Source organism: Manacus candei, unplaced genomic scaffold (assembly GCF_025592945.1).
Source record: "Manacus candei isolate 608988 ecotype Guabito, Panama unplaced genomic scaffold, ASM2559294v1 h1tg000023l, whole genome shotgun sequence".
Lineage (NCBI taxonomy): Eukaryota > Metazoa > Chordata > Aves > Passeriformes > Pipridae > Manacus > Manacus candei.
In genome coordinates this window covers 2,863,177-2,879,621 of record NW_026138071.1, presented here as the reverse complement: position 1 = coordinate 2,879,621, position 16,445 = coordinate 2,863,177, and the positions used below count along the sequence as shown (strand labels likewise).

At 42.9% G+C, this 16,445-nt stretch overlaps 1 protein-coding gene across 9 annotated transcripts in view; it reads right to left on the bottom strand.

Annotated features, from left to right (window-relative positions):
- Window positions 1-2,218: 2,218 nt before the first annotated feature.
- The window catches only part of SEMA5B (semaphorin 5B), a 268,733-nt gene continuing 254,506 nt past the window's right edge, over window positions 2,219-16,445 (bottom strand). For 7 of the 9 annotated variants that reach the window (XM_051787552.1, XM_051787555.1, XM_051787549.1 and 4 more), the window contains one exon: window positions 2,219-8,541. In XM_051787552.1, coding sequence (XP_051643512.1) covers window positions 8,386-8,541 — 156 coding nt within the window. In that variant the 3' untranslated portion in view covers window positions 2,219-8,385. Of the gene's footprint in view, window positions 9,079-16,445 lie in introns of all 9 variants that reach the window. The other 2 variants (XM_051787558.1, XM_051787557.1) reach the window with 2 other exon arrangements.

The following is a 16,445-nucleotide window of genomic DNA, read 5'->3' as shown; positions in this document are numbered from 1 at the left end:
GGAATGTGGGTAGTGGCTGGGGTGCTGAGCATTAGTAAGGGTGCTGGGCATGGCATTAGGGGACTCACTTGAGACTTTTTTTACTGCCACAACCTGACTGCTTTCTGAGGAGTGTCTCTGCACGATGCTCTGCCTGGACACTGGTCCTGGCAGCATAGGAGGGTCATTTATGAGAAAGTCAAAAACCTTACTAAAATCAGGCTGTGTGATACTTCTTATTTCCATGCTATGTGCAGGACACCTCTGTTCAGAGGAGGAAATAAACATGGTCTGCCACAACTTGCTCTGGATAATACCCTGGTGCCCAAATGCATCTGCTCGGCTACTCTGTGATGGGTACAGCTCCTTCATTCAAGTCCTTGCCTCCTGCATTTTCACTTAGCACTGGTGTTAACTGGGCTGGGCAGCAACTCCCTGCCCCTCCTTGCCTCCATAACTTGCCCAAGCAAGTGCCCCATCAGCCATGGATGTTTCCATCCCTTGATAGAGAAGAAAAAAAACAGCAAATGGGCTTCATATGGAGGGACAGGACTAGGACAGGTTTGTCACTGCACCATCTGGCACAGCACGTCCCTAAAGCACCTATTGCAGGGAGCTGGGAGGAACAGGTAGACTAGACATGACTTACGAGGAAACTTCTGCTTTTTCCTTTTCCCACATTTCTTACACTCAACCTCTGAGCGCTGCCAAGGGCAGGCTGGAGGGGGGCTGTGAGACTGCGGCTGTCAGTGCTGTTCCCACAGAAAGCTCCACACCCTGACCTGTACCCCCCTCGTTTACCAACATTGCTGCAGGTGCTCCCCAGCAAACCCATGGGCAGCGGGTGCTGCTCACAGCCCAGCAGCACAGCCCTGAGGCTCTGGCTTCATAAAAAGCTGTCAGGGAACCTGCAAGATAATGAAACTTTTGCTGTTTGACACATAGTTAAGAATTAAAGAGGGAAAAGTGTACAGTTGGGATGCATAGTGAGAGAACAAAATTTACTGAGGCTAAAAGTCAAACTGTTATGTTAATGAATCAAATTAGCAACTAAAAAAAATGTGGTGGCAGACAGATTTAAAGGAAATTGGAAATTGGTTCCAACATGATACTTTGCTCTAATTGTGTGCAGAGGTGTCTTGATGCAAAACAAAACCATTCAGAAATGACCTCCCTGAGTTATTGTGCAACCTAACTGGGAAAAAAAATCTATCTTACTCACAGCAAGTTTGTTTTTACAGATCTTGTGCCTCTCAATTACTTTTTAATGGTCTGCATTGAAAAGAAATTCCTATATGCACACTTGAGAATATGAAAACACCCAAATGATAGCTTATGATTTAGTAGGATTAAAGTATTATGTATGCAGGTGTAGCACGTTTCAGGTTATTAGCAATCCAATCTATTTTTTATGACATTATGGTGTAATTTTCTGTATGGAACTTCAATATAAGTCTTGAGCTGTATCGGAACATAAACTAAAATGTTCCCGACTCTGTCACTTTTCATGGTCTTTACTTTGATTAATAAATCCAACAAGAGCTATAACGTTCTTCAATACGAGGCTACGATCATCCTTCAATCAAAACGTGTCCCTCAGCTTTTTATAACTTTTCACATCAATATGTAGGGCAGGAGCAGGAGCAGTGACAGGATTTCATTGCAGCTGAGCACGTACAGTTCAGAGGCTCTGCAGAGGATGAGCCTCTTTTTGCTGGCTGCAGCCAGCTGATCTCCTTGGCATGGAGAACAGTTGTGCCCTTGGAGACTCGGTGTCACCTACGGAGAGCTGGGGAGCAGAGGGGAGACATGTATGGCAGAACTGGACAAGGACTCAGCACCCCAAATTTAGATCTTACCTCACTGGGCACTTTATTAAGAAACAGAATTTTTGAAACGCACCCCAGGTTTGGCGTGGAGCTCATGAGGGAGGGGAGGTGAATGGCAGGGACAACCTTTGGTGTAACAGTAACACAATTTTGTGTCCGCACAACCTACAAGTCATGACAAACGTAATCCAAACCTGGGCCTCAGGATGGAACCAGAGTGCAGACAGGGAGGAAGGATGTATGCTTCAACTCCCCATCTCTGCTCAAGCAGCTGAGTGGATTTTGCACTGCCGTTAGCCACCAAGGTCAGGGGGAAGCTCCTCCATGTTCCTGATGACCCATCGTGCCAGTGCTGTCAGGAGCCCCGGACGTGCCACACACTGCCCAAAAAGGGGAAATAACTCACAGGCTTGTCAGGTTGTTCTGTTTTATTTCTGAATTATTCTTTACATTGTACAATATATAAAAATACAGAGTACCCAAAAAAAATTCACAGTGTCTAAAGGCAGTGATTACAGTCTAGGTCACCTTTATGCTAAAGTACCATCAAGTTCAATTGCATAGGAAGGGTGATGTGCCTTCACAACAGAGTCCAATAATACTCTTCAGGTTTTGTTGTTTTGGGGCAAGCATTCTGTGTTGGCATAATTGTTTCCCATGTATCCAAGATCCAGTATTGCATCTGTCACTCTCCCACTTCAACTACAAGCTAAATCCCATCATTTCCACCTCACATACCATACATCCTCCCTAAAGCTGTAGGAATGCTCCTATTTAAGTACATCACTTTTAGATATGGGCAGGTTTGGATGCTGTCTAAGGAGGGGTGTGGATGGAAAGCACCCTGCCGAGCAGCTGGCTGGCTTTTACATTGTTTGACATTTTGGTACTAATAACATTTTTGCTTCAGTTATTAATGACCTGTCCACACCATCCTCTGCTTAACTCTGCAGCCTGCGAATCAGCAGCATCCTGCTGGATTACAGAGCTGTCAGAACCAAGAGTGCAGCATTTATACTTTTCACAATCAGATTTGTTTAAAACCAAATCGTGGCTGGGACCTGCAGAAAGCCAAATGCTGCTCTTACAGCATGAACCCTCTCAAACAGCAGGGGTGAGTTTGCAGCTGAGGCTGGAGGCAGAATGTTAAAAACAAAAAGTTCAAGACCCAAACTTATGTTGAATGCAATTGAGCACTTACATTCGTGGCTATGTAAATAGTGGGTTGCTGGTTTTGCTCCTCCAATCAGGGCTAATACAGACACTAATATTTCCCAGAGGGTCCAAAGGAGGAATTTCCAGACAGAACATGTGAGAGTGGGTAAGTCCCACAAGGACCCAGCTCCAGAGGGGTTTCTGCCGAGTTTTGAAGGCTCTGGCAATCAGGCAACGCAAAATTGGACAGGAACCTCTCTCACCTACCCCAAAACTGCTCTTGAAGCCACCTGATGTTTCCTCTTAACAAGCTTAAGGGAAAGATTCACCTGTTGGAGTTTGGGCTTGGTCATGAGGGCATTACAAAGTGATTTGTTGAAAAAAAAAAATTTCTTCAAACCCCATTTATTGGGTATTTCTCTCTTATACCAGACAGCTCCAAGGGTTGCTGTGCCCTGCCATGCATATGGGCTGCACATGGGCTGGCTCATGGGATCGACAGGGCAAGAAATGGATGCAGAGCCTTGGCCACTAAGCAGAAAGCTTCAGAGACACACAGGGCACCACGTGCCTGACTCCCATGGGCCTGTGGCTTTTTTTGGAGCTCTCTGAAAACCAAAAGCCATGGGTTTGCAGGCTTTCTGTTTTTCCAAATTTTGTACTAAAACCTCCTAGTGTGACCATAAGGCAAGGCTTGTAATGCAGATCATTAACTCAGAAGGCAGTTACTGACTTCTTAAACATGGAAGATGACAGTTTTCCTGTTCTAACAGATGATGTCTTTTGCTCTAATGGTACAAGATTTGTTACTCCTACTTGCTATTTTAATTTTCTTTGCACGATTACTCCCTACTTATAATTAGAAAAACAATAGAGGGATACACATGATAAATTTGGGAGCTTATTCTGAAAATATAAGCAGTAACAAGTATCTTTTTCTTAATCACTCTTAACCAGAATGATTCAGGGGAGAATCAGCATTTCTAACTAGAAAAATCAATTTACTTTTCAATTAAAAAATTATATTTCATTTACCTCAAAAATGGGTTTTTAAACCTAACAGAAAGGACACTAGATTTTTACAGGGTTTTTTCTTCGCTTTGTCCCTGTGGTATTTGAATACCAGCACCGCCTTTCTTATTCTAAGTTTCCTCTGCAGGCATTTTGCTAAATATATATATTGCGTGTGTATATATTATAAATATATACTGTATCTATCCACTGATAGATGTATACACTGTTACAAAAAAAGAGTAAGTTGTTACACAAACTTTACATTTACATTTTTATATATATATTTTTATATATATATATAACTCTCCCCCACTACATTTGGTACAAAGAATAAATCAATCTCAATGGACAGCAGTTTTCTCTCCAGGTGGGCTGAACATCAGATTATCACTGGAGCCATCAAATTGTTTGTGTCAGACACGGGCTCCATTCCTGCTCTCTGTTGATTTCAAACCAAATACTTTGTTTTCTGAACGTAAGGCATTAGGAACACTAGTGGAGAGACAATACATGTTCTTCTCCTATAGTATCTGTACAGTTCATATATTTAAGAGCAGCCTTGGCTCACATGCTGAACATTCAAGTGCACCCTTGGAGCAACAGCACCTCTTACGTGATGGTTTGATCATCGAGTGGTTTGTATGTTAGCGAGCAGCACAAGGTATTTCTGGTGGGTGACAGCTGCTCAAGGAAAGCCTGACAGCAACAGCACAACACAGCCTGGATAGCACCATCATGCACACCCCTTTGGCTTTTTTCACTTCCATGGAAAAAGAAAGAATGGCCTAATTAAAGATGTTTCCACTACATACTTGGCTGTAAGATTTCTATCATATTTCACACATTGTATACCTGAATACTACCCAAAGGCTTTGCAGAGACACAGTGTCTCCAGACCTACACAGAAACTGCTCAGGGTTCCCCTTCTGTCTTAGAAGTAAAAAAAAAAAAAAAAAGAAATATTATATGAATCTTTTGGAAAGCAATATTCCCACAGGAAATGCATTTCCAGTGTACTTTGAGATGGCCTTAGGAACAGGAAGTTTTAGCAAGTTTAACATCCAGCTGTAAAAGCAATTCAAACTGATACAGATATTACAGACCTGATGCTCAATGTGCTGAATTACCTGGATTGCAAGGTATCACTGTACATGGTGTCATTAACCTGCCACGCATTAGAGAGCTCATAAAAAATGCAACTCTCACACCGCATTAACATCCTCCTTAAAGAACTGCACTCTCCTGCAAACATTAATTGAGTAATAAGTGTTCTGATTTCTTTTTTTTCACTCTCTCCTGGATTCTGCTTTCTGCTTGAATGGAGACTACAGCCCCTTGCTGTGATTGCCAATTACATAAAAAAGGGCTGAATCCATTTGGATGGCTGGTAAGAAGGAATGTCTTGACGAAACTACAACCACATGTATCACCCTCAAAGCATTTGCCTCCAATAGCCTCCAATATCCACCTCCTGAGCAAAATGGCAGTAATCATTTGTCTTGGTGAGTTGAACACTTAAATAATTTCATCTACTATACAGTACTTTGGGGAAAAAAAAAATCAGTTTACATCATGTTATTCTGTGAAGCCAAAAAGGGAAAAATGTTTGGGGGTGGAGGGGGAAAGAGAAAGGAAAAATAAAAAATTGAGATAATTGCAAGGTTTGACTTGCATCCCTCCCCAACTCCAGCTGCAATCTTGCCATGTGCATGGTAATTGCAGAGTGTGTCAATACAGGGAATCTTCTGAAGGGGAAGGTCAGAGACAGCTTTGATTTTACCATGGCTAGAACAATCCTGGGAGCCAGTGTTTTCTCCTGAATCGCATAAACTAAATCTGGGCAATCCCATCCTGATAGTCTAATATAATAATTTTCAACCCCATGGCTACATACTTGTTAAAATTACTTTAAATTGGGATCTTCAGTGTTGCTGACAGGAATGTGGAAATTCAGTGAGACAGAGTGAACTCGTCATGGCATGAGGCACAAGGTCACTGCTCCTCAAATGGAATTTAGGGGCCTGGGAAGAGCCTCTCTGCAGGGGCTGGTACCTGCTACCAGTGCTCTCCTGCTTCCTTGGTGTTCCTGTTTCACTCCTGCTGCTCTTGCCTGGCTGTGCTGCTGGAAGGAGTCAGAAGTGCCGAACCCCCGTGCCTACTTGGAGGGTTGCAGCAGGTTGCTTCAGACAGATCTTCTACGTCTGTATCCGCTTAAAATCTATTTAAGAGCAACTCTCTATCTCCCTCTGCCCCCTCTATTTTATCTGGTGGGACCAGAGCAGAAGCAGGACCAGCTGCTAAATCAGAAAAGCAGCGGCTGAAGATGGGCACTGCTGAGCCAAAGGTGTCCTTGTGGCAGTGCTAATGACCCCACTCTATTACAAATATCCCTACAGCCTTCAATCACTGCAAACTGAAGTCAAACAAAGTAATTTAAAAATGGGAGGCTATTTCATACTTGCCTTCTGGTCAAACTGCCATAACACAGGCTTACAGAGCCATGCTGACTCTTCCTCACAGGAAAAGCAATATACTTGTCACAAGCAACACAGTCTTCCTTCATTTCCTACCAGCTGCCTACGTGAAAGAGCTGAGTACACAGCCCAAGCCGGACTTCCAAACAAGCGACTGCAAAGGAACAGCACTGAGCAACAATCAATGTCGGCTTACAGCGAAATCTGGAATTAAGCACAGACAGACAGGACTGCTGGGAACACGGCCGGGTCAGTGGCCAGGCACGGGCATGGCAACTGCTCGAGTAAGATGCAGACGACAAAGCCAAGCTCAGGACCACATGGAGCTCATGCGTATTTCAGGGTGTACTTTTATCTCATGCTCTGTATTGCGACATTCTAAAATCCTTAGCATCAGGAGTTCATTATAAATATTTAGAAACACTGAATGATAACAGCGGTGAACTTGTTCACGTTGCTAACACACTGGATGTAATTGTACATTAAGCACCAGCAATAAGTTTCCTTTTTGCCAAACAATTATGTCAGACAAACATCTGGTTGTAGACAACATGGCTTCTGCATCAGACTAATACAGTTCTTATAGACACAGTCACACACATACACAAAATTACATTTCAAGGCTGGATATACTGTTTAATAGTGCTACCACCCCAATTTACTTCAATAGCTGCAGCAGCATTTGTTTGTTGGGTTGTTTTTCTCAGAAAAAATAAAGAAATATTGGCAAACAATGCACATTACTCAGCTGTGTTACAATTTCACTGGAAGACACTATAAGAATGTGCAGCAGACTTTCTGGGTCATGTCAGACTACGGAAACATTCCTTACAAAAATACCTTACCCCTGCAAAGTCAGAATTATTCACTCTTTGAGAGTAAAGGAACTAAAACCCAATAATAAAACAAGAGGAAATATTAGCCCAAAGCATGGTGATTTCCCACAAGAAGAGCATGGCCTCTAAAGTTGCCTTTCCTGGCAGACGCAATCAGGATCAGAGCTAGAACAAAAGAGTTAACACTGTCTCAGAAAAAAAGAAAAAGGAAGAAAGAAAATAAGCCCATGGCTCTTGTGCGGCAATCATCACATCTCTTTTTCCACTGATATAAACATCTTTGTTTGTTAGGCACTCCAAGTTCATGTCTCCGATGTTATTCCAACATTTACTTTTCTCAGTGTCTCACTGCCTGTATAATTTTAATTAAGACTGGAAACATTCTGGAAAGCTTCTTTGGATAATGCACTTTGTTTGTGTGTTGTTTCTCATCAGCTGAACTGCATATTACCAAAGAAGGCTGCAGAGAGTATTTCCTGTAATATGAAAAGATTCTGTTGAAGATAAAGGGAACACTGCCCTAGAAAGTTACTACTTTTTTTTCCAGAAACATTAAAAAAAAAATCAAAAATAAAAAAAGGAAAAGAAAATGTTCTTCAAGTTGTTGGCACGATGGAGTGCTGTTTGGCCAGTCTCACAAGCTGTGTGTCATCCAGCACAGCATTGCTATCCTGGCTCAGGAAGGATGCTCTTCACCAGACAGACACCACTTCCCCAGGAAGGCCACCTCTGGCCTTGCTTGGAGTGCTCCTGTGTGTTGTGTGCTGCTGCACAGCAGCCACCAAGCCCAGCACACATCCCCCTCCTCGACAACGTCGGCCTTGGACAGCAACACTGATCTTCCCGCCATAAACAGCTGCAGTAGTAAGAGCCATCTCCAGCCAAATGTCCACAAAAGCTCTGCAGAATGGTCCATATGCATTTTTGTCCTTGTAAGGAGATGTGCTGTTTACAAGAAATACAATTAACTAAAGAAAAAAAAAAAAGACCCTACTGTACAATATTTACATCTAGAGGCTGGGCCGGTATTTGGTCCATAAAATCAATTAAAAAAAAATCATATAGGAAGTTATTCAGTCCTGTAGGATCTGTCCATCATCAGCTGTTGGTAAAGGTCCTTCCAGGGGAGGCCTCGGGCCTGTAGTCATATTTATTCAGTGTACTGGGATAATAGGTTGTTGTGTACACATTGGTTTGCTGCAACGGGTAGAAGTTGGTCCTGTCATCTGGTATCAAATTGTTCTTGTTAAGTGTCTGCAAAAGAGAAGAGGAGATGACAGGCATGGCAACAGTGCTACATAATTACTCTTTTCTACCTGTAGACAGCTCCCTCTCACCTGCCTTCTCCATCATGGTCTCTGCTGTGGCCACCACCACCTTCCCTCCGGCTGGGAGAGTAAGAGGGTACCTCGCACTCGCTATGGGGCTGGTCTGTGTGGGACCACAGCTCCTGCCAGGTCTCCTGCAGCGGACCTGTGCTCAGCTACTGCTAGGGATGGAACCCAGAGCCTTCTCCAGAGTCCCGGAGTCTCCTGGTAGATGGCGTGTTGTCTGAACATCATTGTCACACAAAACCATGCTGGGCCTACACGAAGGTTGGTGATTAATGGCAGCACTGAGTCTAACCTCTTCCAAAATGCTCATGGTACAGCCTGCAGCTCCCTCTCATACCAGTTGCCAAAAGGCAGCTTTTCTCTTTGGAAGAGCAGGTGTGCATTTACCTGATCTCCATCTCCATTGGTAGATATCCAGGTTTGGACCCCCCGATATTAAGTGTGTCACTTCTGTAAGCTACAGTATAAGTAACAAATCATGGTCACTTTTGGAAAATCTAAAATTACTCAAAAAATTTAACAACCACGTAACAATTGTTGGAAACAATAACATAAAAAATGAGAATGACAAATGCCCCTTTTACCACAAAAATTTAGAAATGTTTCTCTTCTCCCTCCCCTCTTCCCACCAGCAAACAGATGTCCCCCTCTCCCCAGATTAAAGCCCATTGCTATGCCAGCTGTTACCTATGTACAAGGATAAATCACATTTCATGTGTGTGTGTGCAGTAATTCTAGGGAACTTTCTCCCATGTCACTGTCATCTGTGAATTTGTTGGAGGAACTTTTATAACTTTTTTCAAATAACCCCTGGATTAAATTTCTTATCCCTCTCTCTGGTCTCTGTCACTCAGCAGTGCACCTTAATGGCTGTTGTGCAGGGAACTCACTCCTTTGATCTAGGAGTCAACACTAGGTGTGCTGCTACAGCATCCTTACATTCAGGGCACATTTAATTAACAGCACATTTAAACCAAGTAGGAGCATCTCTCCTGTCAGGAGCAGAGGTGGAGAGGTCTAATGAGGCAACAAGTCCTGGGGCCTAATGGTTGTTCTGCCACAACTCATTGTTCCTGGGGGAACCACTTTACCTCAGTTCCCCCTTGAGACAAACACCTCATACCTGACCCAGCTCAGGGCAAGATAAAAACTAATTAATAATGCTCAAGTCTATGAACAACCCAGCTCTGTTAGCTTTAACTGACCCATCTAACTTCGGTCAACTCAATTTCAGGCATTGTGGTTTTGTCAAAGGCAGAATTATGTGAGGGCAGGTGCAGATGAAAATTTCTGGGGTAGCCCCTGATACCCCCCCAGCCCCAGCAGCAGTGGGGTGACCTGACACCAGTGGAGGCCCAACTTTTAGGAGACTACAGTTGGCAAGTGGGGTCTCACCCTGTGCATTTGCCTGTTGCACAGTCAGGGCTTAGCCACATCCCAGCTGTGACCCCTGAAATGATCAGCTACCCCAGGCTCAAAGACAAGACCACAGGCAGCACATTTATCTCCCAATTTCTTTGTAATCGAACAGTTTTACTGCGTGAGGAGGGGGAGAGGAGGAGGAAGAAAAGAAAATACTTTCTTCTAATCAGATAGCAGATTGACTGCTACAGCTACCGTGGGAGCTAACAACTCCCAGTTTCATAGAAGACATTAGGAGGAAAAGCTTTCCTATGACCAAAGTACCCTGCAAAGAAATTTCCCAGTTGCTGAACAACCCAACGAGTTTTTCAGAAATGAGCACTATCTGAAACATCTCATCCATGAAAACTGGAAGAGACCCAGCCCCCTCCTGGTCTGACTGCCATGTCTCCCTGCCTGGAGTCTCTAAAATGAGCCCACAGCACAACAGTTGTAGGAAACAAGGAGAGAATTTGTATAGGCATGCTGTGAAAATATTTTCAAAGAATGAGAATTTGTGCCCTTCAATATGAAAGAAAACAAAATGTCATGCTTTGGTCCCAGTCACCTGAAAAAATATTAAGGTAGTGGGGGCAACAGTTGGATGCTTTGTGCTGGAGCCTGGGAAACAAGGAAGTCCTCAGTCCTCCACTACTTGCTATGCTTCCTTGGAAAATCCAATTAATTGCTCTGTGCTTCTGTATCTTCTGACTCAGCTTGAGAAAAACCTTTGAGATCCCTGGAAAAATGCACTCTACTAAGTAATACCACTGAGTATTTGGGGGAACTGCTCTCTGGCGAACCCCACAGGTGTTCATATCAGCTGTACACAATGCATGCTGTTTCCTATTGGTGTTTCTAGCCCAGGACACCCGCTGCAGGCACCATAACTCCATGGCCACAGTCCGCCACAGCAGGAGGAGGCGGCTCAATCCCACTGCCGCAGTTTCTCCAGGCTCTCTTGAAGGTGGGTCCAGTATCCAAGCCTTGTCTGGGTCACTTTTTGGGATGGTTAAGATTCATAACATGCCAGGACTACCATGTCTGAAACTTAGTGACATCAAAATCCTGGAATAGCTCAGGACTGTCTTGATCTGAGGACAAAGACCTCAGGACTCAACTGTTTTGGCTTTCAGATGGAAAATCCCTATGAGTTTCAACATGTCCCACAGTATTCCAAACTAGCCCACTACAACAGATCTAATTAATATGATTTGCATTTTTCCCCTCTCTCTCTTCTTATTTTCATATAATATTTAATTAGGAAAAACCCCACAACTGGTCCTTTGCTCTTTTTGGTTTTATTTTTGATGGAGGGCTTGTACGTTAGGGAAATACCTTATGACAATGGTTTAGTGGAATTTATAATGCAATTAGCTGCAAAGAATTTATCTCCGGAAATGCTGCAATGGCAGTAGTGTCCTAAATCAGCATGATCAATGTGCACTGCCTTCACATTTCCCCACACAAACTTACTGTCTGTCTCATTTTAATAAATAGGTGATTAGGTTCCTTGTCACTAGAAATTGGTTGATATTTTGAAGAAGGAAAATTAGGCAGCAGTGAATTTAGAGATGTACACAGACACACTCATGCATTCACTGCAGGAGAAGGGGTGTGTGCAGTTAAACCTCTCTGGGTAGACTCACGTGCTGCTTTACTCAAGCATTAATCCTTGCTCTCATCCTGCAATGCTGTGACAGTACAGAGATGGCCAACAACTTTCCTTTTGGAAGATATTTCCCCAATCTTACGTGTGTTATGCCATCAAGGTCAGAGCCTCCCGACACCTCGAACTCACTGGAGTTACTGTGGGGATGAGAACAGCCTGCTGCACCCACAGGTGGCCCCACCAATACTGATCAGTCCCAAAAGGAAAGGCAAGAGTCGTCACCACTGCACAACTACAGTTGTGCAAACAAAAACAAACACATAAATGAACACGGACCACACCCTGGCTCCCAGCCCAACTCCCCCCTCTCCACCTCAGCCACCTCTGAGTCAAGTCCCCAGTATTACAGGGGCCAAGAAGTGGTTGTCGAAGACAATACTCAACAAGGCCTTCTAGAAGGGACAATCCTCCGGTGCTTTTGCAGGGACTGATCAGTGGCTGCAGTAACTAAGGTGACCGAAGCAGCACAGCAGGCACTGGAGCTCAGGCTGTCCTCACTAGAGCTTTCAGAGAAGGAAAAGAGACTTGGCTTTTCAACCTGAGCCCTCCTGCATCCTCCAAGGAGACATATCACTCATCTAAGCACCCTCCAGACTTTACTGATGACATTTTTCCTGACACTCAACCTGCATTTTCCCCTTGTTGTCTGCTCCCTCCCATATGAAACACTACTGACTCCCCTTGACAGCAGCTACCACCTTTTAGGACTGTCTGCTCAGTAAGCAGAAAGAACCAAAAGTCTGACCAATGCTTACTGCTGCAACAGTACTTCCTGCAAAACCTCTGTGCCATACACACAATGTATTTCAAACACTGAGGAAAATGTATCTAAGGCCCTCATTGTGGTCCTATCCTGCCTTGAGAAAAAAGAAGTTTCTAGTATTTGTGCAAGCATAATATTCCCTATAAAAGGTGAGTCCAGATTTTGAGCTAATATGAAAACCTTCGGGATGTGCTTAGAAAAAGTGCTCCATTCAACTAATAACTAGTTCTTTTAACTGCTTCCTCCCTTCCAGTATGAACCATGCCATCCTGGCATATTTAATAAAAACTTTTTCCTCTGGCCACTAACCTCAATTCAAGGACCTGTTAGCAGAAGGTAACACCACCAGCATGCACTAACCCAACCAAGTAGACACTCAAAAGCAGGCACAACTTAACTGCTTTCTTTAAATGACTCTTGACTATGATACACTGCCATATGACTAACATAATTTTAAAAAATATATGACCCAGGAATTCTGCTTTGTCGAGCAGGGATGTTTCCAGATGGACTAAGATGGTTATGGCTTTAAGAAAATGTAAAAGAGCAGCAGCTTGCTCCATTATACATGATCTGTCAACTAACCAAAAGGTCCAGTCTTGTTGTCAGTGAATTGCATGTCTATGCCAAGCACAACAGAATCCTGAGTATTTCAATATTTACAGAACTATATGAACAATTTGTGATCACTCATGCTTGTATATTAGCAATTAGAACTGGAAGAGTCCGAAGAGAAGAGTTACAGATATCCCCCTTGTGTTGGGCTCTGCCCCCCAGGATTCACACTGGAGGCAGAACATTTACATGAAATCGCAGGCTGTTTCTCCCAAGGTACAGCCAAATGTGTTAAACATGACTGTATTGTACCATATGCATACATTTAACTTTGTTCAGCTTTCCCCATTGATATTTTTAGCCTCAGTCATCATTCAGATTTTCCAGTTGTTCCTTTTTCTCCAGCAAGGCCTTGCCACTACTCCCAAAATTCTGCCTCTGCTCCAAATCATTAAGTCATTATCCACTGACCTTCTTGCTTACATTCTCCCAGATGTATCAAAACATCTTTGCACGGAACAGTATGGGACTTGCAGTACTACTCCCATCCTACAGCTGCAAGTATAAGCTCCATAAACATTTCTTACACACATAAACAGATCAAATGCTAGAATTTTCAATATACAGTCATGAAAATTTCAAAACTTGATTTAAAAAGAAGATTAACATCTTCTCACTCCCAATTAAAAGGAATTCCATTTATTTTTTGAGAAGCTGAAGTGAAAAGGATACTTCTAAAAGCATCTGATACACACACAATTAATACCAAAATAACGTAGTTCCCACAGGGTAACATATGATGGCAAGATTTCCTTAATCTGGTCATGTAGAAAGCACTCAGCTTTCTGGAGCTCAGCATTCTCTCCGAGCTCCAGATCTTCTTTTTTATTTTGGGGGTGGTGTAGAGGAAAAGTCAGCAAGTTTCCCAGGAGTTTTGTAGGTTAATCTTCACCAGATATGCAGCACCATAGTCCCAAGTGAAATCAGTGAGCAAAGAAAATTCCCCTCAACCTCACAGTTTCTCCACTATTTCCCTGTGGATGGGTGTAATTTCAGTTCTTCCATCTCCCACCTGTGACATTTTCCTCTTTGAAATCATAAAAAAGAAAGAAAAAGTTGGGAGACCTTCAAGGACAGCTTCAAACCACTCTGTCCAGATTTATGATTGCCACCTCTTTAACCTCTGAAGAGGCTGAACAATGCAGAGTGCACCTTTCCAATGGCCATGACTCATCAGAGATGTGCCACCCGTGCCAGGGCTGCATAGTTACAAGTTTCCATCTTGAAAGTTTGTTTGTAATGTAGAACATCTCACGTTCTACAAAGAAAACTTCCCCTTTCCTCTATCACAGAGAGAGTGCAGGCACTAAGGAACCAGAGGTAACAATTCCCATCACTGGTCATCCACTGTGGACACATGCGAAGATCTAAAATCAGGCTCGAGGTAGGAGACAGCAACTTTGCAGCCAACCCATTCCTCTTAGTAAATCCAAACGAAGCCCACGTGCATCCTGCCTCTGCAGGAATCAAGGACAACCTTCCTGCTGAACTCAGTCACACAATTATCCCTAAAAGAATTGAGAGAGGCTTTCCAATTTTCCTTGGAACAGCATCCAATGGATCTCCTGTAGCAACAGTGGGATAGCCATTACACCCCCTCATTCTCCAGGAAAATGGAGGGATAAGGGAACTGTGCAATGATGTAATGAAGCCAAGATCCAACGTTTAGGTTCTTTTGTGCTTCTTTTAAGTCATTTGCTTCTTGCAGTGAAATCTGATTAAGTAAAATGCCTTTTTGATGCAGATTAGCTGTTTTATGGAGCTAGCCATGCCTCGTTGTTAAAGGATGTTACATTTTACATTGTAGGAACATTAGCCAAATTACTTAGGGTTGTGGAAATATATTAATATTATGAAACATTTCCCACAGCTTGTACATCTCTGGAAGTACCAAGGCAGAGATCTCAGAATTATAATTAACCAGTAAATTTGGAAATAATTAGCATAATAATTACATTTCAACAAAATAAACCGTACAACTAAAATAACCTCTTTTGGCAATAATTGACACCAAGAAAATACATGACGTCTGGCCCACCCACATGCTCCCTTTCTTCTGATCAACTGGATGCCACAACACTGCTGTGCCTCTCAAGCTATGCATTACAAATAACCCTGGAAAGATGGAAAGTTGCCAGAAAGACCTTATGAGACCCATGTATTTACTCCAAGCTAGGAGTGATTTTTAAGACTCAAATGATTCTTCTTTCTGATCTTTCTTAAAAAACTTGCTTAGTGTCTTACACTCAGCAAACTATCTCGTCTGATGCTTTTATAAAATCTCTTAAGCTCTGCCTACGTGAAGCCAAAAGCAGCAGTGGCCAGGGTTTATGCATTGAGTTTTTTTCTGATTAATTCAATAAGGCTGTTTGCAGGATTTACAGTGAAGTGTACATGTACAGATGAGGAACCTATTTTCTATATAAGAAGGTTATTCCTCTTGAAATGAGATACAAAAAAATCCCACCGGGACACTAAACTTATGATTGCATGTACTTTTTGGATGGGAGCTTACCGTATTTTCAGACTGGAAATTCTTTGTTCACTGTTATTGGTAAATAAATTAAGCAACCCCCAAATGATGGCAGCATCTGTAGATGTGCTCAGGTTGACAATAGAACTAACATTCAATTATAAGAAAATGAATAGCTACAGTTATCTATAGCCATTTGAAAATAGCTATTTTATCCTTGTACTTTGGAGGAAGTTATATTACTGCCATTTTAAACTTATAAAAACCTTCAGAGTTGGCAACATAAAGGACCATTGTCAGAAAGATGCTTTGGCACATCTCTGACTTTAAGCGCATGACTAAGATGGCAAAACAAAATGCATGTAATAGTAAGGCAAATAAGTATTTTTCTGAACTGGAAACTGAAATCTGAGGAGTTGATGGAAACCATCCCACTAGCAAGTGCAGGTGTCTAGCCTAAAGCTTGCTATTTATCCCTGGCTTGCCTATGATTTGGTGGTGGCAACAACCATGACGTGGTGTCCAGACACAAAAGAGGAATTCAGGGCTGCCCCGACTGCTTCCCAGTATAGCTGGTGCACAGGATATATCAGACATGGTCTCAGCTGTGTGGGAAGGTGTAAACTGTCTCCTTGCTGCACTCCTGTGCCTTGGTGTTTGCCCTTCCTGGGTCCCCCACGTATACAAAAGTGTTACTACAGAGGGTCATCAGCTGAACTACACCATGTGCTCCTGCACGTGCTTTAGTACTCAGACAAATTCACCAGAGCCATAACTCTGGCCCTCTAAAAGTAAGACAAATAGACTACATTGGATTCAGATGATAGTTTGGAGCACTGAGCTATACTGGTCTTCAGCTGATGGTACCTAGTAAGGGCTGTCTGGGGGAAGCAGCTCTCA